A 24,288-nucleotide genomic window follows, 5' to 3' on the forward strand; every position below is an offset into this window, starting at 1 on the left:
CCGTAGTCCCGTTTCCGGCCTCTTCTGTCCTTTTCCCCCGGAGAGAGGTAACGTGGTCGCTTCGCCTGCCGCTGCTGCTGCGGCGGTTTAAAAGCTGCACTTTGCGCCGCCGTGTCCCGGGGAAACTCCTCTAAGTACGGGTCGAACGGCGGACGCGTTGCTTGCGTGCCCCCGCCCCGGCACCGAGCTGCTTGTGACGGTCGCGAAATAGCGTGTGATAAACGTGTTAGCCGCGCTAGGCCTCGTTGTGCCGTTGGCGGCGGTGGGTATTAACCGGGCTGGAGGGTTTGGTTTGGACGGCCGGAAATGTTTGTAGGCGGCCGCAATATCGACGTTGGCCTCGCAGTAACTTAAAAACGCCGCACACTGGGCCCGTTTCGGGAACGAACCGCGAGATAAAACTATTTGGGAAATGTTCCGACGCTATTCCATTGCCGGCTACGTGACCAGCTAGGCGTAGCATCGGGTATAGACGTCAACACGAGTAGCTTACGCTCCGTAGTCTGTTCGTAATCAATTGCCTTTCACGCTGTCAGTTGTCAAACCGAGCTGTATCATCTTAAATTTCCTTTCAGGGATTAATACAATATCCATTGTACGCTCTATTACCTAACCCAAAGACCGGATTTTTTTTTATTTTGTAACGCATATACAACTATGTGGTTTTGTCCAGATTCGCCATGTCTTCTCATCTGCAGTGGATGGTCATCAGGAACTGCTCCAGCTTCCTCATCAAGAGGAATGGACAGACCTACAGCACTGTAAGTGCAGCTGGTTGGGCCCCACCAGTTGGCTCCTTAAGACCCCTGAGGCCCGTCTCGCTGTGTGCTCCTGAACAGTCGGCTGCGGAAATGCGGAGTTGTTTAGCAGTTGTTTGAATTTCCACAACAGGAGCCCAACAACCTGAAGGCCAGGAACGCATTCCGCTTCAACGGCCTTGTGCACAGGAAGACTGTAGGCGTGCAGCCGGCAGCCGATGGCAAGGGAATCGTTGTTGTGCTGAAGAAGCGTGCAGGTAAACACCACATGCACTATAATACCTAATGTCTGTGACTTAGTTGGAATAACTGTTTCATTAGTGTGCAGAATCCTTGTAAATAATTACTCAAATCTTATCTTCTTTTAATAAAACGAGAACAATGTATTATTGAAAAAGCCATTTATACAAATGGTGGCTACTAAACAACAACTTATCTTGGAAAGAGGGGTTTTACCGTTTAATCAAACTAGTACAAGCCCTTCGTTTTCTTAAGCCTCTTGTTCATAAAAAGTTTAGTTCATTGTCATTAAATAATCATTGACTTTCAGACAAGGGGGCAGTAGCTCAGGTGGTAGCGCAGGTCGTCTAGTGATCAGAAGATGGCTGATTTGATCCCTGGCTGGTACTGAAGTGTCCTTAAGCAAGTCACATAACCCTCTATCCAAGCTTGGGCGATATCCAAAATGTTATATCTTGATGCAGTCCCACTTAAATATTGCGATACATGATATTGTCGTTATTGTCGACTGAAGGGGGGGGTGTTCCCATTAGGCACAGCTGCACACTGCGTGTTTTTTTTGTTTCATTCATTGTTTCAATTACAATACATCTACAATAAAAAACATTATGTATTTTGTTTGGCGAGACGGAAAACCTTTAATGCCGGGTCACGGAGAACAGATCTCAAGTTGCACATGGGCGTTCACGTAACGTGCATGCGGAAAGGATCTCCCCTTCATCAGTCAGTGTGCATTACAGTAACAGGTTAAAATGGATAGAAGCTTACAAAATGCACAAAATAAAGTATTATCTGTTTTGTTAGGAGAAAGAAAACCAGGATTGCAGGGAGCGGCGATTTAGTATTTTTTTTAGAAAGGTTAAAAAAATAAGCTAGTTATCATCCTGGGGGTCTTTTTTGTTTAAAAGGGGATGCGAAGAAAACCATGAAATCTTATCCAGCCGCACACCGAGAATCAAGACACCATCAGAGTCTACACACAGCCTCCATTGTCGCTGTGTGTATGACGTCACGGCAGCTTTGTGTGGCATTGCGAGGCGGTGCTGTATCTGCAGTGGAAAACAAAGTACCTGGTACCAAGTTCAGTAGAGTCCAGTTGAGCCGGTTACATGCGGTGGGAAAAAGTGCCATTTTTATGGCGCGCGGTGCCAAAATGCTTGATCCGGAGCTCCCTGCCAGGTCCACTGATATCACTGTAACCGTTCTCCCTGAACAGGTCAGCGCAAGCCCTCTGCCTCCTACGAGAAGATCACCATCAATAAGAACTCCCGTGCCACCCTCAACAGCTTGAGGCACATCATTCGCAAGAACAATTACAGGCGGGACCTGCGCATGGTGAGCCAACCGTGTTTGATCTCAACTGTAGTTCCCAACTGTCTGCATGTTCAAAATGTTCCTTAAAAACTTGGAAGTTAAAAAAACATATATGTTTTCTTTTCTAGGCGGCTCTACGTCGTGCCAGTGCCATCCTGAAGAGCCAGAAGCCTGTTGTGGTCAAGAAGAAGCGCACCAGGACTGCCAAGACGGCATAAATGATACGCTCAGTTCTGAAATAAATGCTTTTTGTTTTGAAAAACACACCGCTGTCGTGAGTCTTCTGTACGGGAATGTACCCAGGAAGCACTTGACGCCTTTGGCCCGTTCTAAAACCCAGTGTGGGATAACTAACGCGTCAGAGCTAATGAGGGCAGCAGCACTTCAATCCTGCCGTGTACTTTACTGGGTTTGTGTTTTTAGCCCTGTGGTTCTTCCAAACGGTGACATCACTGTTTACTTAACATTGGTTAACAAACTTTATCTCCGGCTCTGTCATATGAGCTGGTGTTGGCTGTGAGTGAGGCAGTTCTGCTTGGTTATTCCACAGCGCTCCCCCCCCAGGAGGCTACAGGGTGCTGCTCAGTACGTGCTGGGCCTTCTGCATGGAGACAAGTTATGTTGTGTCCATGAAAGTAAAATATTCGGAAACCCTTTCCTAATGTCCAAGTCTCATTTCTCTTGTATATGAATTAATGTTTGGATTTTGAGGTGCTGCTGCAGATGAAATAACTGCCCTTGCTTGGCTTTTCATTTTTAAAGGTGATTACTTTTGGCTGACCATTTTTTGGTCCTCTTGCGGTCCGTCCGTCTATCCGTCCTGTGATTCTAGATTGCGGTCATCTCCCGTAGGGACAACTGGAAACGTAATGTTTAACATGTTGAGGCGTGGTCCGACGTGATGGTATCTGATCTTTCCGCCAGACATGGACTAACTGCTTCCCCACGATGACCCTGTTGCAGCCTGTGACAAATCAGCTGCAGCTAATTAAAAACAAGGTTGTGTCCCCATTTCTATCGATTACCTATATCCCCACTAACCACATGCACCCAACATCCCTGTCATTGAAACAGTTTGATAGGTACAACAGCGCCAACTGTAATGTTTGAGTATTTTTAAAATGTACATTCTTTTGACTAGAATTCGATACAAATTGGAACCAGACAGCTACGGTCCCAGCATCTGGTTTCAAACCGCGCCAACTGGTGTGGAAACATCACATAGATTTCTTTTAAAGTAGAACACTGGATGCGTTCCACCTCCGGCTTTACCAAAAAAAAAAAAAGATGCCGTTGTCACCTCCCCTAGAGTTAAGCTGATGAAAGTATCATCATCTCTGCGGATGCACAGCGCTTCCAATCGGGGTTTCCGGGCACCTGGGTGAGAGGCTTCTGTCTTGGGGGAAGATGGGTTTTTTTCTTCCCCGCCTTTGATGACTCGGCGCCGCGGCCGCTATGACTCGTTTCCGATCCGCTCTGCTGCTCCTGCCGCTGGCCCTGCTGGCCCTGCTGGCCCTGCGCTGTCGGGCCTTCGAGCTGCAGGACACCATCCACGCCCTGATAGAGGAGAACATCCACCTCCACGACCAGCTGGAGAACCTCACCCAAGCCCTCAGACAGCTCAAGAGGATGCTCTGGCACCACTCTAATGGTAAACGACCACCTCGGTATTAATAGGCGATGACTCTTATGAGATAATGATTTTATTTAGACAATAATAGGGGGGGGAAATGTTAGTTGAAATGATGGAAGTGTCTATCTTGGAGTCTACTGCATCCACCTACATGTGTTTTCTGGCAATAGTGTCAAAGCTTTAATTCTCTTTATATAAACGATGAACTGCACACCACAGATCAAATTGTTTTAAAGGGGGATGGATTGTCTTTTAATAAAAGCGTTCGGATTCCATGTCAAGCGGACTAATATGAGGCGGTAGGCGCAACCAGCCGTAAACTTGCTTTTTTCAAATTGATCCGGCAAGGTCGGAGCATCCTTTTGCTGCGTGCACTCCCCTCCCCTTCTCCTTAACTTCCTCTCTGTGCTCCAGCTATTTGATCTTAATCCTTCCCCTGCTGTTGGTGTGTTGAATTAGAATTAGATGAATCTTTAATCATCGCACGACACGCCACCTGCATACGCACGCACTGGATGGTGGCCGGTGAAATGGGTCCTTACTCTTGTTAGATGGAGGAAACCCCATGTGAGCACATGCAAACTCCACACAGAAAGGCCCCTAATTGGGAAATAACCCACAGTGCCACCAGGGCCCCAGGCGGGAATCGAATCCAGGACCTTCTTGCTGTGAGGCGGCAGTGTAATGCACTGTGCCACACTGCTTCTTCTGCCTTGACCTCTCTGCTCCGCGCTCTTTGCAAACACAATCTCCTTCTCCCCCCTTGCCTTAACCACTGTTCACCCATTTGAAAATTTGAAAAAAAACAAAAAAAACATTCCGTCAATCTATCCCATCTCCGTTTTGTGATTGGACACAGATCAAAATCACCACGACCACCCAGGAGAGGATATCCAGCATCTGTGGGAGGAGTGGTCAGAGCACGGTGAGTAAAAGTGTTTTTTTTTTTTTTTATTAATGGAGTCACTGCACAGAGCGCAGGGACCAAACCATTAGTTAGACATTGATTATATACCCATGCATGCTACCAGGTTTTTTTGTTTTTTTTCTTTAGTCTTCTAATGCCAGGAAGTGTTCAGCATTATGGTCCGTGAACGGGTCCTCGTCTTATTTTCCTCCTCCGTGGCAGGTGTGAGCGCCGAAACCCATCTATTGCTGGAACAAGCCCTGTGTGGACATGAGCCCCACAACTCATCTGGATCGCTGCACGACAAGACCTCCATCCTTCTGCTGCCGCCACTCTATCTCACTGTGCTGATATCTGGATGCCTGCTTTCCACATAAGCACCAAACAGTCCTGCTGCTATATATTTGGCATCTCATGTGCTAAATATAACAATAGTATATATATATATATATATATATATATATATCTCTTTTTTTTTTTTTTTTTTTTTAATTCTGTTGTAAATATCTGCCCCCCCCTATACTGAGAAAGTGGTTATCGATTGGGGTAGATTGGGCAAATTGACTGATCCGCCATTGCCAAGTTGGAAAAAAAAAATCTATGGGAACTCTGGGCTGGAAAGACCCGCTGGGAATGTATTACCAGAAAATCAAGATGGGAGTTTGTCAGAACACTTAATATAGTGGGCAGTTGAACTAAATAATTGTATATTAATATTTGATTGTTATTAATATTAATATTTGCTGTTATATCTACATGAATCTAGCAAGATACTCTATACAGGGAACCTAATCCAAGGTCATTTTTAACATAAACCCTGAAACTAGAAAAGCAGTCTGTTGTTGGTCTCCTCTAAGATCTATATTTTTTAATCGTGCCCAAAAGTAATTGGTGGTTCTGTTCCAAAAGAGAGACGCAAAAAAGGGGCTAGATACCAACCTGCAGAGTTTACATATGACTGCGGTGGCCAGAGTTGTTGTATTTAATGACATGTCTGAAAAGGTCTTAAGAGTTTCACTAAATAAAAAGCCAGACGGTGACTCCAAACAACTTCTTTATTTTTTGTCTATTTCTTTAACAGGTTGGAAATGGTCAAACACATATAAAAGTTATAAAACTACTTAAAAGTCAGTGTGGACCAGAGGACTACTTATCCTACACGGGGAAGTCTTACTGGGAACATGCACATGAGAGGAGACGACTAAACTAAACAAAGGAAAACAAAACCTTTATCGCATTTCAATAAATAAGATACACTCAGGCAGAATATTATCAAAGCTGCGTAGCACCGGCGTACGTCTCGTTTTGCATCGCTATCGGTCCTCATTATTAATTGATATTAACTAGTTTGATTTGCTTGGGAAGGAATGACAACGTGGTGATGGGTAGTGGCGCATCCTCGATCGTTTGCTTTTGGGCCCGTTTCATAGTTACATGCACTTCTCCAACCCTACTTCTACCAGGGCCTTTACACGTATGAAGGCTCTATAGTCCATGCAGACTATTCAAGTATGTGCTTTTCTAGTCTATATCCAGGTCGGAGTCGTCATCGTCGCTCTGAGAATGCTGCACAATGGCTCCGTTGCGGATGGTTTTTGAGATGGCGACGGCCTTGTCCGGGAGCAGGCCGTACTCCTGCAGCAGAGCCTCCAGATCCACGGCAAAGAAGTCCTCGCCCAGCTGGTCCGTGACGCGCACAAAGTTCCCGATCAGGTCGCCGCCCTTGTAGACTAGCAGGGCGGGCAGGGCGCCGCCCCGGAACAGGGCGCTGGTGCTGATGGCCGAGCTGCGCACGCCGCAGAACTTGACCAGCGGGTACTCCTGCGCCAGGCACAGCAGGCTGCCGCTCATGGCCTCGCAGCCGGGGACGCCGGGCTCGTAGATGTGGATCATGACCAGGGTGCTCTTGTCCTCCTTGTCCAGCGCTTCGAGGAACTCCTCTCCGCTGGCCAGCTCGTACACCTGCTCGAATCGCTTCCCACGGCACAACTGGCGCCGCATCTCCTCGATGCGCTGCATGCGGTAGTGCTGCAGGAAGTCTTCATCATCCTCCTCCTGCTGGAGCATGTTGTACTCCTGTATGGTCATCTGGGGAGGGCCCAAACGTCGGTTAATGTTGTGCATAAATATTGAACTACTTATTCATCCAGTTATTTGATTGGCGACTGCTCTTTTAAAAGCTGACTACAGCAGCCTTCTATCTTGCAAATAAACTTAAATATTCCTTTATGAATGAAGAAAGAACCTAAACCTTCTGGGGAAGGTGGAGTTGTATCAGGTACATGGCTTTAGCAAAATAATTGAAATAGGGTGTCAGAAAAAAGCCGATTGTGGCACATTCACTTCTGTTTGGATCAAACTGTTTTTTTATTTCATCACGTCACCATTTGCCATGTTTACAAAATGTAAATAAATAAATAAATAAATAAATAAATAAGATTCAGCTTTCATTTTTGCCGAGTCTGGCAGACGAGGGGGGGCGTGGTTAAGCCACGTCTGCAAGGGACAGGGCTGGCTTTGGCTCCCTGGCGGCGCAGCCTCACCGGGTCCCCCCGGTCAGCCTCTCTGGCGCTGATCGGTCGAACCCGGCTGGGAGAGTTTTCATGCGCACGATGCGGGAACGCCTGCGATCCGGAGCACGACCACGAGAGACAAACTCCATCAATCCCTTTTAGTTTATCTTCCTGTTGTGCCAGCGAGCCCTTGTGTTACCGCTCTGAATAAAATCCTCGCCATGTCGGCTCTCCCCTGCCCGAGCGACTCCCTCTCCCTCCCTAAACCCGTGCATGTGGGTAGAGACTCCCACAAGTGGCGTCGTCGGCAGGATACCCGCCAGCCAGCCCTGTCCCCTGCAGACGTGGCCTAACCACGCCCCGTCGTCTGCCACACCGATGTATTCCACGGCTGGTTTCTGGCCACAATCTCCACAACTTATACTTTTGATGACAAGTCTATGCCAAATAAAAATATACTAAATAGCAAAGGATAAAAATTCAAATTCACGTTTTCTGAACATACCATTGCTGTTCCCAAACCTAATACCCTGCAGCGCCAGAAATGCCATGACATTACGCGTGACGTTGTGGTTATGTGTTTGAAAGGGTTCGGAGAAAAAGTGCAACACTTTCTCTCACCATCCCTCTGCTGAAGCAAGCTCCAAATGAAAAATAACGATTTAAAAGCAGAAATTTGGAGTTCCTTACTTTGCCTTTGATCTTGTCCTGCAGTTCCTTCTCCTTCTCCTTGTCCTTATCCAGGTCCAGGTCAGAGCGGCAGGTCATGGACAGCTTCTTGATCAACCTCTCCATCTCCTTCTTCTGCTCCTGCCGCTGCTCTACCTCCAGCTGCTTGTACTTCCTCCAGTCGTTGATCACCCCCTTTGGTCCTGAGATGGAGACAAGACACGTTTTTTTTTTGTTGTTGTTTTTTTTCTTTAAAGCTGCTTCCTTCACAGATAAGCACAGTATACAGACATCCACCCGTCGGGTGGACTACGTCAGCTACCTGTGTTGACAGCACTCCCATCGGGGCTGTAGTCGATCTCGGGCTCCAGGATGTCTGGGTTGCGGATGGTCTTGTTCTCCCCCTCGTCCTCCTCATTGTCGCTGCCTTCATCTTCGCTGCTGCTGTAGTAGTACTGTAGCTTCTCACCCAGCAGCTTGTCATCCAGAGTTGTCATGACTACCGGTTCCCTGATGAGATGACGAGGAAGATGCAGATGAGGAGGAAAATTGGTAAAGAAGACTCAACTTCAGAAAAAGTTATTGTTAAAGATTCAGGTTATTATTATTATTATTATTATTATTATTATTATTATTATTAATAATAATAATAATAATAATAATATTATTATTGCCTTTTGCAAAATAGCTCCATTGCAAACCAGTATGTTACATCAATTATATTTTAACAATACGATTGCAACAAAACCTCAGGTTTTTCCACACGCAAGTACAACACAGTGAAATGACAAAGGGCAAACTCCAAATTCTGTGCTAAAGAAAAAAAAACCCCACAATAATATAGTAGAAGAAGCAAAAATATGAGCTATAAAAAAAAAAAGATTTATAAGCACAAACGTCAACTGGTTCACAGATTGAGTGAACAAAAGCATTTTGCATCATGACTTGATATAATACAATAAACTGCTGTACATCCATATCGGTTTCCAAAATAAAGACCGAAGGTTGCGGTCATTTCCTCAAGCACCATCTTGCAAGGAAACTGCTGGCTTCTCAACAAACTAGATCCGCATTTAAAAACAGTTCACCACATCCAGGATTAGGGTCTAGTGTTCCGACTAAAGCTTAAGGGAGGATTATAGCCCGATTTTTTTCATAACACACTTTCACAGAGAAGGGCGGTGGGGGGGGGGGGAGGGAGGGCGTCCTTTTAAACAAACACTCCAAATGGGTCAGGAGGACACATAATGGAACACAAAGCAAAGCCTGGAGCCTTTCAAAGATAGAAGGTCTAGAAGATCGCGATGACCAACTGAAAAACGACAAACAACTCGGGAGGCAGTTGGAACGCGGGGTTTGGGGGTGATAGCTGCGTCTGCTTTTTCTTTTTTTTGGCGACAAATATGAAGGCTCGTTAAATCAACCTGGGATGAGACAATGTAAATTGCAAGACAACTAAGTGGGTCAACAGCCCAGGGCTGTGACAGCACCGTGGAAAGCAGGCGAGCTGATGTTAGTCCAGCTCCGTTCCGCTCCGACCTTGCCGACGAGAAGTTTCAAAGTGCATTTCAAACAAGCGGACAGTTAACACCACCGTATGTCGAATGGGTGCTGTGCGACAGCTAGCTCTAGCCGCTGGTTAGCGTCTGGAGGTGGCTGTCTGTCAAAGTCCGCGCCAGGCGTCAACGGGAGGACCGGGCGGGATGAATAAAACTCACATTGGACAGACATTTGAGTATGACTGCATCTTACCTTTGGTGAATAACAACAGAACGCGGCTCGCTCAGAGATTATCTGCTTAATCCTGCTGGCTAAAGCGGCTCGCTACTTCCGGGTACAACCCAGTGACGTCAGTGACTCCTCTCCTCCTCCTCCTCCTCCTTCTTCTTCTTCGTCGTCGTCTTCCTCCTCTTCTTCTTCTTCTTCGGTGTTTAACGGCAGCTTGCATCCCAAGTGTTGCACTGCCGCCATCTCCTGGAGTTAGTGATCTCCCACCATGCCCTACAGCGTGAACGCTCCCCTGTCCTATTCCTAACCTGGTGACGGTCGTCTCCTCTTCCCTCCTTCCTCCCCAATTCTCACAACACCAACTCCATTGCGAAGGGAATGAAAATGTCGTCCTCTTATCCCCGCCATCCCAGCGCCGCCGCCGCGCTTCATCGATTTCCCTCCCCGCCATGCCCCTTCCCCCCGGATCTTCAGACTCGAATACCCGCGTATGTGCTTTCTCTCCTGGCAGCTCGCTCGGCTGAACCCACGTGAACGTCCCCTCCGCACCGCACGCGTTGTTTTCGGTTTGTTTGGCTCAACCCCTTTTCCAAAGCCGCCCGGATGGCGTCCGGCTCCACTGCGCGCGCACTTCGGCAACCTGGGCGCCGTCTGCAGGTCTCGCTCCTGCGGCGGGGAACGACCGCCGCACGACCCGCGCTTTTTCCGTGTCTGGATCCATCCGTCAAGAACCGGCGCGTCGTCCTTCCACTCAGTTTCCTCACGGAAGGGAACAGAAATGGTACGTTAAGCAGAAGTGAATTTGAATTTTTATCCTTTGCTATATGAAACTCACTCGCCAGATCTGCGCTTTTGTTTCCTGCCTTGATTTGAGGTCATTCCGACTCTACCGCCGGAGTTTCGAGTAGCCGCACGGGGGATTTCGGGGCCGTAGCACCGTCCTTTCCATGCCCTCCCAGGTCTCGTGCTGCTGCATCTCCTGTCCGGCCAAAAAGGAGCCGTTCCCTCTCTTCCTTGTACTTGTTGCATTCTCCATGAGTGCACAGTTTGTTCAGCGTTCTCCGTGGTTTTGCAATTGGAGCATTCTTCTGACGCCTTTCTCCCCACCAGGAACGGTGTCTTGTCGAGTCCCGTGTGATCAACCCTTAACCTAGTTAAACCGACTCCAGTTTCCCCTCCTAACACCCTATTCATTTATTGGTTTCTAAACTTTGTAGTATGTTGGCCCCTTATCGGGCCCCTTCCCATCTTTGCCCGCCATTTCTTCATTATCCTTTTTTAATTTGTTTATTTGCCTTACCCTTTTGTCAAAAGAAATATCCAAAATATCTTCCCCATTTATAGCCCTTTTGGCAATTCCGTCTGCTCCTTCATCCCCTTTAATGCCCACACAGGCAGGCACCTTGTGTACTTTCTCCACCGGAAAGCACTATTCAACAAAATGTTTTGGTAAACAGGTTTTTTTTCTGTTGTTCTTTATTGTCATTTTTAATTTTTAATGACATACAAAATGGAAACAACATGAACAAAAATTGAAATAAAACAGAATAAAAGCATTACCGCACATATTCAAGCAGACCGCCTGATTCGACTTGAATAAATGTGAAGCTTAACAATAAACTAGAGTCACATTCATTTCAGAAATACCTGCAGGAATGAATATACCAACAACCACATACCTTACAACTATATAGCGGCAGTGTAAATTCAAGAATATAAAATATAAAAAAAAAAAAAAGAGTAAACATAGCATGTGTAACTGTAAACCTTGCTCTACCACCAATTCTACAATTCCACACAGGGATCCAAAATGACGTCCTCCTTCCAGTGATTCACAGCTCATCGCTGCTTGGCGCTCTGTCGTCGCCTCCCTCCTCATTTTCTGCAAAAGAGAACCGTCCGAGCGTTACCCGGCAGCGCAAAACATGCTCCCTGGTCACGTGTGGCGATTACAGGTGTGAAAGAGCGTGAAATATTGATTACCCGTGAGGTCGCTGAAGGACGCGTACGGCGCCAGGTTGAAGCGCTTCCTTTACTCGTTGAACATTTACATTTACATTTAGTCATTTAGCAGACGCTTTTATCCAAAGCGACTTACAGTTGTTCAAACACCGACGGACGCAGCCATCAGGAGCAATTAGGGGTTAACTGTCTTGCTCAAGGACACTACAGCATGCTAGCAGGAGGAGCCTGGGATCGAACCAGCAACCTTTAGATCACTAGACCACCAGCTCTACTGCCTGAGCTACCATCCCCACTTGAAGGGCTGCATTCGGAACTGCCGCGACTGTTTCAAGGCAATCAAAGACGCGCCGGACACGGCCCCTTCGATGTTCTGGCCGCCGCCGATCTTCAGATGAGACCACCGCAAGAAGAGAGAAAGTCTGTCATTTCTCCCTTTTGCCGCGTGACCTCGAATTTCGGGTTTGTCAAGCGGCAGAAAGCAGTCGTTTCGGTCCTAACATCCATCTCGCCGGCCCGAATTTCACGCGGCTAGAAGACGTTATAATCAATTAAAAACCCGCTTTGATTGACGTCATTATTTAAAATTCCGTCTTTATAAAAAAACGTTAAATTATGAAATATTCACATATTCCAAAATCCCAGAAACATTCAAATTTCTGTTTTTTTCTGGGATCCGGGCGGGTAAGCTGGGTACCTGGCCTGCGGCTTGACGAGAGAAGGCCTCCACCAGCTTATCCACCCCGTAGCTTGTGAGAACGGAGGTGCTGAAGAGGAACTGCGGGTAGAGCAGTTCATCTCCATCGATTAAAAAGCGGTCGGGCATCAGTCCATGCCACTGGGAGAGCTGGGCGAACTCCAGGGCGACACGGTTCCCATACTGGAAGTCAGAGTGGAGCAGCAGGGTGGGGTCGAATTTCAGCTGCAGCCGGTATCCGCTGAGGTGATGCACGAACTCTTCTATTACGATGCGCAGCGTCTCCCCTGGGGGGGTGGGGGGAAAGAGAGGAGTTGGGTCTTGAGACGGTACGATCGGTTAGAACAGGGAGACAAGCTACCGATGATGACGAGGCGCGTCGTCTGGAAGAGCTGCTCGTCGTCCCAGGTGGGATGCTCTTCTCTCAGGATGTCGCAGACGCGGTTGTGCTCCCGGAGCCACAGCGTGGCGTACATCCCCAGACCGGGCAGGAGTCCGAAGGCTTCCTGACCGATCGCCAGTTGCTCATCGGTAGGAACCTCCGGCGGGTAGTCCATGTCTATGCCGGTGCTGGCCACAGTGGGAGGGAACATCTCCCCGTCGAGCATCTGATGTGGGAAACATATCGACTCAGCACAAGGTTGCCCCTCAACGTTTTGTTTCTTTTATACATCCCAACTGCCCCGACGATGCCATGAAGGCGGCTCTGCATGTCCGCGTCGGCGACAATCGCATTGCGTCCCAACACACACGACCTTTTACCGTCACGGCTCCCTACCTGATACTTGAGTTTGCCGTCCTTGCGAAGCCGCAACTGGAGTTGACGAACCAGATTGTCTCCGTAAACGTGGCCGGCGTCCACCTGCATGCCCCGCCCGAGACAGACACGTAGAAGTTAATACACGCTAAACTCCAACAAACAACGTCTTGGGCCTTGTCATTAGACATGTCAATGCAACGAACCCCATGTCCTGGAGCCTTGGTGAAGCCCCACCCCATGCGGTCGTGCGACTTAAACAACTGGTGGGTGAAGTGCTGTGCAAAGAAGGCCAACATGAGGTTGCTGTGCTGGGGGTAGGGCCTGAAGGCTCTTTTCAACAACAGCCTCTCCGTGAGCAGCTGGGGGTCGGGCAGCTCGGCCTTGCCGAAAAAAAACCCAGAGGGTCAATGACAGGCCGAGGTCAAAAAGAAAACACTCAGGATAGTGCAAATTGTGCCTCTTAAATATTATTATTCTTGACACAATGTCTGATTAAAATGCAAATGCTATCAAAGTCGTTGGTGTGTTTAAAGACAAACCTTTAACTCCCATAGGGGTGGGGCAGCCCTCTGGCACAGGGGGGAGGATACGGCTGTAGTAGCTTAAATTGGAGAAGGATTCCCAGCTAGGATAGCTATGCTTTGAGTCGTAGGTGGCGGGGCTGGGGATCAGGTCGGTCCTAGCTACGTACGACAAACAAAACGTGAATTGCCCAAAGCAAAACAAATGTAGTAAATCCTGCAAATCATGTGAATGAGCCGGGTCGTTCTGAACCTGTGAGGATGATCCGCGTCATCGTCCCCCGCAGGAAGGTGGCGTTGACCATGTCCCACAGCCAGTGGAAATGCGTCAGTATGCGGTTGATCGCACCCGGACTGGGCCTCAGCCACAGCCGCACCCGGGTCCACAGCTCCGCTGAGAGAACGCACGGCGCCAGAGCAATCACGGGCAAGGCGGAGCGAAAGAACAAAAGAATTATGTCAAAATGATTCAGATATCATCTATTAAAATTGTCGATGCAAGTATGGAATTAGCATGTTTTTTCTGACCATTTCAGGCTGGGTTCATCTCCAGTTGACATCTTATTTTAGTTGTTTTTACTGACATTTTCTCTTTCTTTCTTTCTTTCTTTCTTTCGGGCATATGCAATGTGTTCATTGAACTACAAACTTCCTTTGTAACACTCTGCTCTCCTGCAGCACTGGCCGATTATAATTCCACCCAGTGAGGGTGACGTAGTTAATGAGAGCCAAAAATGCAAAATTTGAATATGACCTGGATTGTTTGATGCTTGGTTGGTAATGATTAGAATTGGAATTAATGAGAATAATAAATACTTTATGAATCTCGAGGGTAATGTAAGTGTCATAGCAGCACTAACAGCACTGATGCGTGTGCCTCTGGCTGTGAAGGGGCCTGTGTGGGGCCCTTAATGCCTGTCCATATTAACCAGCTTGATTCACCAACTTCCTGTGGACTGTTGCGTGCATACATCAGTAAGAGATATCTTAAAATAGATGATGCGATGATGAAATCAAACGGAGACTCACGAATGGTGCAGTTTTCGCCATGGAAGCCCGTGTGAGTGCAGTCACACTCGTATTGGTCCACGCCGCGGCGCACACAGACTCCCCAGTGCTGACACGGAAAATGGCAGCAGGGGTTCACTGCGGCTGCCGGGAAGCAAACAGGTTAGAGAGCAAGCGCACACCGCCTGAAGCTGGAGCCAGAGGAATTGCGGCTTTAAACATGGGAAAGCTTTCCACAGAGTCGTTCAGTGTCAGACTAATATTGGAGGAATTGTATCAGCGGCGAGGCAAGACCGCAGTCGCTGAACCGATCCTGGAACCAGCAGGCGGGAGAAGGAGTGACTTTCAGGGTGCAGTGACACAACGACGAAAATCTAAAAAACGAGACAAACAACCGAAATCGTACGCCTTGTCCGCCTGCCCGATACCAAAACAACCAATACCCTATTACCCTAATGAAAGGAGAGAAGGAGTCAAACCAATGCTTTGCCCACTTCTTCCTTGCAGTGCCAGTGTGTCTTACCTCTGTGTAAACAAAATGAAACTTCACGATCTGAATCGAGTTGAATTTGCAACAGAAAGTGGGTGGAAAGGCTGAAAAGCTGCACTGTTGACTTAAATCTTAGTCAGCGAGTCTGTCAAGCAAATATTCAGTTCGAAAAAATATCAGAATATACTGTATAGAATAGAAGCACAGGGGATGGATTTCCATGCAGGGTTTTACGCTCCCTCTCCATTACGCATGGAGAGGGAGACGGGGCGCCTCCCCATTACACATGGAGACATGGAGAAATGAATGCAAGTTTTTATTGGACTTAAATATTTGTAACCCACAGAAGACAATCCCCAAACGTATCCCATGATCCACAAATATCTCACTATCCACAAACATGCGGGTGGTTATTCAAAAACGCGCCATTTTGCCTCCGTCGGAACAAAACTGCTCTGCAAATCTGAATAAACAATAAAAACAAATAAAACATATTATAATTTAGTTTCTGTCTCCTAACATAAAAACACATAAATCATTTTTTTAATTTTGTTTATTTTAAAGAGTTTTAAACACTTTTTTGGGCAAAGCATCTTGCAGAAAATGTAAAAATGGCCTGTCCCTCAGTTGTTATTTTTCCACTTCTACTAGCTATTGTAGCCAAAAAAGTAGAAAAAGAAAACGTCAACACTTATATAAAGCCTCAAGTGTCGTTTCATTATTGGTGAATGTGTTTTATTCTAAATATGTGTAAAATGCTGAAAAAAACAACAATTTAGTTGGGTCCTCTGGTTGTATGTCCGGAAGGGGCGTTGCCATTGAAAGTAACAGGGTTGACGACGACCTGGGGACCTAACTAAATTGTTTTTTTTTTTCAACATTTACACACGTTAAGAATAAAATCCATGCGCGAGGAAGGAAACGACGCGAATGAAACAAGGCTTTATATAAGTTAACGCTTTTTAGATGGTAGTTTGACGTTTTTGGCCTCGATAGCAAGTAAAAGTGGCAACATTGAGTTAGACAGGTGTGAGAAAGTTCTGAAAATGTCATATCCACCTGGGATTTTTTTTCCCCGCTTGCTGTGATTGAGAGTTTTTTGGCGGGCAAACTATTGTCAGGTTGTTGAATCTTCGTTCCGCTACCGCTTGTTGACCCGGATGGGGTGTGTGTGTGTGTGTGTGTGTGTGTGTGTGTGTGTGTGTGTGTGTGTGTGTGGGGGAAAGTTGTGTTCAACTGCCATTTCTCACTGTATTCTGCTTGTTTCTTTGCCAAGAATGTTGACCTGGATGGGGTGTGTGTGTGTGTGTGTGTGTGTGTGTGTGTGTGGGCGCAGGTGCGTTCAACTGCCATTTCAATGTCATTTCACCGCTGTTATTAACGTACCAGTGATTGCGTTTGAGGGGGCACAGCAGATCCAATATCAGGCTTCCGTTCATCATCATCATCAAGGTATCCGTCGCGTTTTTCATAAAACAATCGGTTTCACATTCACGTCCGCGTCATTCTTCATCGTCTTCCATGCTCAAAACCTCTCGATAGATCCGTCGCCCACATTTTCTGCTGAGTGATCTTGAATGAAAGGTTCACGAACGTCCCGGTATAACTCCAACTAACTGTAACCTCAACAGCGGCACGACCGACGCGGTAGCTGTCGTCAACCCCGTTACTTGTGAAATATTCAAATGTGATTCAAAAAAGAGTGAAAAGACAAATGTAAAACCAATTCACGTTAAATGTCAAGTAAAAGAGACCAGTAAATCGCTCAAAGAAATTGGGGTATTATAATTTTGTTTCCATCACTTTTTTTTTTTTTCTGGAAACAGAAGATGCTGTGAGAGTGTCCATTGTAAATGAGCATCTTCGTCCATGGAAAAAAGCAAACTCCTTCATATTCTCACTTTACAAACACTTAGTGTAACAAGGTTTTTTTTTAATCTTTCCTAGTACATCCGATTTGTTGTCAGTATGGATTTACAATGAATGTTGATTATATTAATTTTATATTATATTATTTTATATTATTTTATTTTAATTTTATGGACATAGACTGCGACCTCTTGCCCGTATTCGTAACTCGACTCTTACTTTTTTTTATATTCGACTCTTATTTCATTTTAAATTGTTTATTTCCTCCTTATCTTCGCCTTGTTATTTTATCTTTACGCCCACTGCGTATTTGCTGCCTGTCACGCCCCAGGAATTTCACTGTACCGAATGACCTTGTGTTGTACTGTACACTTGACAAATAAAACACTTTGAACTTTGAACTTATATGTGGGGGAAAAAATAAATAAAAAAATGGAATCCAATTAAAAAGATCGACTGAGGCTGAGACTGCACATTCCCGAGAGCTAGGAATCGACTTCATCTCAAAAGAGGGGGCTTTTAAAACAGTATGACTGCACCGAGGAAAATGATCTCATCACACCTTTAAGGAGCCAACGAGGAGAGGGGTGCGGTGCCTACCTGCCACGGACGGAGCTCCATCTCCTCTGCACGCTGATCCCCACAGCAGCAGGAGGAGCGCACACACCGACCCCTGGGCGAAGGCTTCAGAGTCGCACACACACACACACACACACGGTGGTTTGGGTTTAGTTCCAGCACCGCAGGGAACTTCGAGTCGCAGCGGCTCCTACATTTGCATTCACCATTAAAAAAATGTACTCACATCTCATCATAGCGGCGTCAGCTCCAGAATCAACCTCTTGGATCTTGAATCTTGACTCTTAAATGCGATGGGATGGGTTCACCTGCAGCCAGGACTAGATGAACCAACTTTCTGCCAGCGTCACGACTCAGGCCCGGACCTGCCCGCACGAGGCGGGTGAGGCAACGACCGTGATGATCCTTTTTACTTTATTTTAAAGTTAAAAGGAAACCTTTGCACGTTTGGTCGGTACGAACCACTGCATACCAGGAACACAAGACCTGCCGTAGATGCTCTGACCAAATTGTCCAGCCCATCACAATTTGGCCCTTGTCAAAGTCGCTCCGATCCTTACGCTTGTCCATTTTCCCTGCTTGGGGACGTCATTTACTTAACGTCAGTCTTCATGTCGTGGCTGATCGGTGCGTAGCTCTACCTTAATATGCACAAGGGGATCCATTCAGAGTGTAAACGTAAGTGATCCTTAACCTTTACCACATCAAGGACCCTCAATTTGCCCAATCTCAGAATATCTTTGTATGATTTAGCCCGCACGGCCATGCTAGTCAATGAAAATGATTTAGTCATTTTACATTGGAAATAAGCTGTTTTTTTTGTGGGTTTTACAACTGAACCCAAGCCCATCACTCAGCTAGTGAGCGAATGCCCCACTGGGGTGGCAGGGAATATAACGAAGTTTGACATATTAAAGATCCAGTGCTGTGCTTCTGAGTATGTAGGAAATAGGGCTTTGTGTGTTTTTGTACAAGCGTGTGGTTCATCACACTTATTGGAATGTCACTCTGCTGCTGTGATCTCAAATTGGCTTTTCTGAGAAACCCGTCGCAAGCTCAAGAAAAATATGCACCTGCATCTTGACTGGGAGTAAGCTGCAACTTCCACACAAGGCACTGCAGTCTAACCATTCAACACATGCAGGAATAACTATCCAGGGACGCCAGCGAGACTCCTCAGGACCAGCAGCTCCACCACCAAATGCAAAATAAGTCAATGTCACATGCAGTTTAGTTTACAGCCCTACTGCAATATTCCATGTTCCCCTCAACCCAGTTGCTGCTCTTGTCAAATGAAAAGTTAACAAATACAAGTGTCACTTTCACACATGTATAGCCATTGAACATGCATTTCTAAATGTAATAGCCACATTTTACTAACATTAGCTTTCAAGGATGTGAACAAAAACTTTATTAATTGCAGAAGTGAAATTCAGGCGTTACAGCAGAAAGAACAGTGCAATTAAGATACAAATTTAAATGAGATTTAAGAGACCATTTAAGACATTACATAGAAAACACAGGACTCCTGACACTTTTAACAGCACATTTATTTAACCAAAAGACTGTATTTTAGGAGGAACTGGAGGCGGCCACTGCAGCACGTCTGGGTTTAGGGGTGGTCCCTTCACGGAATCCATTCCTGGAGAGGGGATTAAAGACAAGGAAAACATTAAAACTGGGTACGGGGTGGGTAACAAACTTAAGGTTTCGGTAGGATTAATATCAAATGTTGTCTTTGTCAGGTAGAAAGGAAACAATCCTTTTTGACCTCAACCTACAGATAAGTAAAGTGTCCCCGCTGCGCTTAAGTTATAAGATACATGGAAGCTTACCTCAGTGAAACATTGATATCATATGGATGTCATTTGTTCAGACATTTATTTCAACATCACTGGTAAGCAGCAGCGGGTCCAACAGGCACACACTCTTAAAAGTGACCCAATTAAGTCAATAGGTACAGTCCACCCAAGCGATGTAAACACGGATGTTTATATATTTTTAAAAGAAAGTCTACAAATGCCATAATTACCACTAAACTTGAAGTCTGTCTATTTTAACCAGGATTACCATCATTTAATAAGCTCTAAGAAATTGTACATGTGTCAGGGAGAGATGACCTAGATGTATTACATCTCATTCATCACAAACCAGTGTGCAAAAAGCAACGCAAGTTATAGAGAATACTGTATCAACAGTTGAAAATAAGAAATTTTAAAAAAAATCATCACAACTTGTCAGCAAACCAACTCCTTATGATATTAAATGTTTTGTTATAAAGAGACACCACTGGAGCACTGGCTATCAAATAAACCGTACATCAATTGGGAGGCTCAAGTTTTAGTGTAGGTTAAAACTAAATGTAAAATGTACCAATCCAGTCCATTACTTTCACTTAACAGTCTAGATGGACCATTAATTTACTAGAATAACCCATTAGACATCTTAACTGGTTTTGTATGAAATTCACATTCAATATTTTGTGTTCTCTACATTTTATAGCCTGTAACGGACCACAATTTGTTACAGAATTACTGTGTCCCCAATAAGCTAAACAAATGGCTTTGTTTTCTAAAGAGGGAGAAATAAACAAGCTTTGCCAGATGACAAGTCCACACAATATACTGCACGGGTACTCACTCTGTCCTTTCAGAGTAACAGTACAATTCCTGTAACTAAAACTCCTGATCCCCAGCACTCACCTGAATCTGCGGTAGACAACCTTAAGATGCCTCAGACGACCAGTCCCCGTGGTGTTCCTCCTCTTGGCCTTGGCACTCCAGTTGTCTATAAACGAAAACCCAAACAGCATTGACTCCACCGCACTGCAGCGGTCCGCACCGTCGCGAGTAACATCTCACTTCAAGATCCCGGAGGAACATTAAGTGGAAGCACTCCGCGTCTCCTCCTCGACGTTCCACCACAACATCCAACCCCTTTCGCTGGTTTCCCGTATCTTTCTGCAATAGATCCAAACGCCACACGAGCCTTGTGCCCCTTAACGCGGCATCACTTCGTTCAAGTTACTTACACTTTCTCTTGCGCTTCTCGGGGTAGCCACACTTGCCACAGGCAGATTTCTGCAGGTGGTAGGCCTTGGACCCACAGCGACGGCACAGGGTGTGCGTCTTATTGCGACGCTTGCCAAAGGATGATGTCCCCTTCGTCTGAAACACAACACAGGCACAGCGGAGGTCAGGTACAATACCCACAGCTCACTCTCATTACAGGTTTTTTTGTTTTTTTTCTCAAGTCTTGTCTCAGATAAGGAATACGAATCACAAGAAATCATATGTTCAGACATTTGTATTTGTTTAGCATCACTGACAAGACTAACAGACGGTGTTACCGCAAGATATATTACAGCAAACACCATTTTGGGTGGGATAAGTGGGACGCTTTTACGTAGTTACATACAATTGCATTCTAGAAGGCATAGGCTTGATTCATTAACTTATACTATGGACAGTCCTGTTGACTCATTTAAGCTCGTTCGCAAACCACTCACTTGTTCAGCCTGCGAGCCAGGTAGCCCGTTGCAACCCGAGGCCAACACAACTGCTAGCGGTTACGATTTCAAACTACAAAGTCGGCCAAATCAGGATTATTTATTCCATATTGCAAGAGAGAGAGAGAGAAAAAACACCAACACGTTAAGGTGGCGTGGCCTGTCCTCACGTTGTTACCAAACACCCCCCACATACTGCGAGCACAACATAAGCCGCTACAGTGAGCCGCCGTGCTAGAGCTAGCGACTGAAATGAGCATTGGACGAGAGGACGGCAAACAGCGGCCTTATGACCAAAATTCCGTCCCAATGTGCATGATACTCATTTCAAACTACTTCAGCGTCCCGCAACTAGGAGCGTGTCGACAATTCGTAAGCGACGAAGCATCCGCAGAGCCGATGTTGCGGGATTTATTTCGAGAAGCGCGGCGCCATACCATTGTCTTCCTGCGACCAAGGGAAAAGAGAAAGGAGGCGGAACCTGTGTCGCACTAAATGGCACCCGTACTACTTCCGGTGCAACCACAAAATGGCACCGACAGGTCGTGGCGAGCAAGTGGAATTCAAAAGTAACAAGTCTCCCCTTCCGTTTGTCTGAATATCAATCGGATTGATGACCAGGCCGAAACCTAGGCCACGGTACATTTTTATGAGATTAATATCGAGCTATTCACGTTTCCATTTAATAACAACTGACGGGGTAAATTCCAGGGAATTTTAGCGCTGAATCGCTGAAGTTCTACAATGGCGCCAAGTGTTCCAAAGGGGGCGCTACATAGTCACAGGGTCGGTCCGCAGTAATGAATAAAACACAACATGAATAAAATATATATTCGATATATTTTCAATACGTTTTTTAAATAGTCATTGTTCATACAATTCCCTACTTTAAACACGTCGGTTGAAAGCGAACCCACAATTTAACAAACCCTAAATGTGTAACACTTATCTTGCCTTTTTCTTTTAGTTATCTGCACAATGTTCGAAGGATTTACACTACCATTTATTTGTACTCTGTGATTGTGACCATTGAAAAAGTTTGGATTTTTCGGTGACTCGGAAGCTTTCGTAATTCACCCTGAATCGGACCAACTATCATGTTGATAGGCAGCCTGGTAGGGAATAACCACACCATTCCCACACCCCCGACAGTCTTGATCAACCATTCACCAAACCCCTTTATGTGAGGACGATGTACGCACCTCTGAAGGCGGTTTCTTTAAAGTGTCACTTTATCCAGTATCGTTTCCATGCCACCCCCACATGATAGATGTGTTCCAGCTACAGCCCAGTTACAGCCGGTAAAGAATCAAGATAGCTTGAAATAGAAAGGTTTAATAATTGTGTCCCATAATAGTGGTGAGATTTTTTTGCATTTCTTTTCTCAGAAAGAAAGCACGCAGTTACATTGAGGGCCTTTCAGCTCTGGCCCCTAGTTGCCCCCAAACTGTTGAATAAGACAACCCGGTCAGTTTGTTGTGAGCGTTCTAATTCAGAAAACGTGTCCCGAAAAGAGCCGCTCAGCTTTGTGTCTCAGTACTATGTGGCGTTGAGACACAGTAGAATTAGAGCCGCCCTCCATCTGAGTAACTCCACCCACGGTTGGAGGTGCTCTGTTGGCTGCAGAAACCAGCACAAATCTTTTAAAAGAAAGATGAATTAATACCGACTGTCCATGACAAAACTGTAGACGAGGTATTCTAAGTATTGCAAAAATAATTCTGCCGTGTGTTTTGTATTGTAGGCTGCCGCATATGATTCGTTCCGCGTTTCTCCAAACAAAACTGGAGATGCCTTTTTTTTTTTTTCCTGACGTTTCCGTAATTAAATGACACAAAAAAAGACCCGAGCCTCGCTGTATCCCACCCCGCTCCAAGCTCCACACTGCTCCGGACACTGCGGTGAAAGTCAGATTTTTAAAAGAGGCCTTGTAGATCTAATATGAGTGAAGATTCAGCAACTGGATTGCATATTCCTCGCCTCAAATTTGTTCAGAAACCGATTTTGGTAGAGTGATGAGGTGAGATCAGTAACAAACAAAACCCCATTGGCTCACCGGGCGAGGGGCCTCGGCGGGGAGGCTCCTCCCACTGAAACAGCCCGTTTTCCGACAGGGTGGATTGGACGCATGTCAGAGTGGCTCGAATGCATAATCGGAGTGGAATTTTCAGCAAAAAACTTGAAAAACATGTTTTGGGGACCTCAGAGACCATATATTTACTTGAAAAAAGGCATATTTTTATTAATGAATATTTATGTATTTATTTATTTATTTGTTTATGTATGTATGTATGTATGTATGTATGTATGTATGTATGTATGTAAGTATTTATTTATATATGTATGTATGTATTTATTTATTAATTTATAAATCGATTTATTTATTTGTATATGTATGTATGTATGTATGTATGTATGTATGTATGTATGTATGTATGTATGTATGTATGTATGTATGTATGTATGTATATGTCTGTATTTAGTTATTTATTTATCTATCTATTTATTTGTATATTTGTTTATGTTTGTATGTATTCATTTATTTGCCTGTTTGTTTATTTTCACATGTATTTATTTACCAATTGTTCTATTTTCGTATTCGGACATGCATGCTGGCGGTCTTGGTTCGTCCTTGCAGAAGACGCGCACAAGGGGCGTGCGCTTTCCGACGCTCCGCAGCGCCGCCCGCCGGCCGCACTGCAGAGCGGCGCAGCATCAGCACCGCTGACCGCTCCGGCCGCCCCTGCGTCTCAGCGTCCTGCCCCTCTCACCACACGGGTCGGGATTTTTGAGGCGAACAATAGTTCCACCCCGTCTAGACACCGAGAATAAAGCGTCTGTTCTGGGGCTGGGGTTTTGTTTTTTTTTTGTTTGTTTTTCTTCTTTCCTTTTAGCTTTGTCCGCCGGACAACGATCGCAGCACCGCGGTGGAGCGTCCACAGCGTCCGGGACATCTGCGTCGCTGCCTCCCCTCCCTCCCTCCCTCCCTCCCTCCCTCCACCCATCCATCCAGCCGCCGCACCGCATCGACACAAACAAAGAGTTTCGGCAGGAGCCCGTTGCCCACCAGGGGAAATCCACTTTTTGCGAGCAAAACAACAACAGCAACAACAACAACAACAACAAACAAAA

The 24,288-nt window shown here is 45.9% G+C and overlaps 4 protein-coding genes across 5 annotated transcripts; 1 reads left to right on the forward strand and 3 right to left on the reverse strand.

The window, feature by feature from the left end:
• Window positions 1-5: 5 nt before the first annotated feature.
• Window positions 6-2,576, forward strand: rpl28 (ribosomal protein L28). Of its 2 annotated transcripts, none has more exons than XM_080017933.1 (5): window positions 6-47; window positions 674-761; window positions 892-1,015; window positions 2,215-2,333; window positions 2,441-2,576. In XM_080017933.1, the coding sequence occupies exons 2-5, from the start codon at window positions 681-683 to the stop codon at window positions 2,528-2,530; spliced, it is 414 nt and encodes a 137-aa protein (XP_079874059.1). In that variant the 5' UTR covers window positions 6-47; window positions 674-680; the 3' UTR covers window positions 2,531-2,576. The 2 variants fall into 2 exon arrangements, with proteins under 2 accessions (XP_079874059.1, XP_079874058.1); XM_080017932.1 differs by having other exon boundaries at window positions 30-134.
• Window positions 2,577-5,893: 3,317 nt separating this feature from the next.
• pdcl (phosducin-like) lies at window positions 5,894-9,893 on the reverse strand. Its single transcript, XM_080017843.1, has 4 exons — window positions 9,787-9,893; window positions 8,357-8,544; window positions 8,056-8,237; window positions 5,894-6,940 (listed from the first exon to the last, which is right to left on the reverse strand). Exons 2-4 carry the CDS (start codon window positions 8,529-8,531, stop codon window positions 6,374-6,376), a joined length of 924 nt encoding a protein of 307 aa, XP_079873969.1. The 5' UTR covers window positions 8,532-8,544; window positions 9,787-9,893; the 3' UTR covers window positions 5,894-6,373.
• A 2,114-nt stretch (window positions 9,894-12,007) lies between these two features.
• On the reverse strand, window positions 12,008-15,447 carry LOC307242961 (prostaglandin G/H synthase 1-like; the record flags this gene model as incomplete). Its single annotated transcript, XM_080017609.1, has 9 exons — window positions 12,008-12,112; window positions 12,422-12,708; window positions 12,783-13,029; window positions 13,200-13,283; window positions 13,385-13,562; window positions 13,717-13,864; window positions 13,956-14,096; window positions 14,732-14,854; window positions 15,435-15,447. The coding sequence occupies 9 exons, from the start codon at window positions 15,445-15,447 to the stop codon at window positions 12,008-12,010; spliced, it is 1,326 nt and encodes a 441-aa protein (XP_079873735.1).
• A 3,733-nt stretch (window positions 15,448-19,180) lies between these two features.
• On the reverse strand, window positions 19,181-21,642 carry rpl37 (ribosomal protein L37). Its single transcript, XM_080018076.1, has 4 exons — window positions 21,594-21,642; window positions 20,680-20,815; window positions 20,351-20,435; window positions 19,181-19,290 (listed from the first exon to the last, which is right to left on the reverse strand). The coding sequence occupies exons 1-4, from the start codon at window positions 21,594-21,596 to the stop codon at window positions 19,221-19,223; spliced, it is 294 nt and encodes a 97-aa protein (XP_079874202.1). The 5' UTR covers window positions 21,597-21,642; the 3' UTR covers window positions 19,181-19,220.
• Between the last annotated feature and the right edge of the window lie 2,646 nt (window positions 21,643-24,288).

Source organism: Zeus faber (genome assembly GCF_960531495.2).
Source record: "Zeus faber genome assembly, chromosome: 17".
Lineage (NCBI taxonomy): Eukaryota > Metazoa > Chordata > Actinopteri > Zeiformes > Zeidae > Zeus > Zeus faber.

Coding starts and splice junctions, on each gene's coding strand:
- rpl28 (XM_080017933.1), top strand. CDS start 681: ATGTCTTCTCATCTGCAGTGGATGGTCATCAGGAACTGCTCCAGCTTC. Junction 1,016..2,214: donor TGTGCTGAAGAAGCGTGCAG/GTAAACACCACA, acceptor CTCCCTGAACAG/GTCAGCGCAAGCCCTCTGCC. Junction 2,334..2,440: donor ACAGGCGGGACCTGCGCATG/GTGAGCCAACCG, acceptor TTTCTTTTCTAG/GCGGCTCTACGTCGTGCCAG.
- pdcl (XM_080017843.1), bottom strand. CDS start 8,531: ATGACAACTCTGGATGACAAGCTGCTGGGTGAGAAGCTACAGTACTAC. Junction 8,238..8,356: donor TGGGAGTGCTGTCAACACAG/GTAGCTGACGTA, acceptor TCTCCATCTCAG/GACCAAAGGGGGTGATCAAC. Junction 6,941..8,055: donor AGGACAAGATCAAAGGCAAA/GTAAGGAACTCC, acceptor GGCCCTCCCCAG/ATGACCATACAGGAGTACAA.
- rpl37 (XM_080018076.1), bottom strand. Junction 20,436..20,679: donor CGAGAAGCGCAAGAGAAAGT/GTAAGTAACTTG, acceptor TTTCGTTTATAG/ACAACTGGAGTGCCAAGGCC. Junction 19,291..20,350: donor GTTGTCTACCGCAGATTCAG/GTGAGTGCTGGG, acceptor TCCCCTCTCCAG/GAATGGATTCCGTGAAGGGA.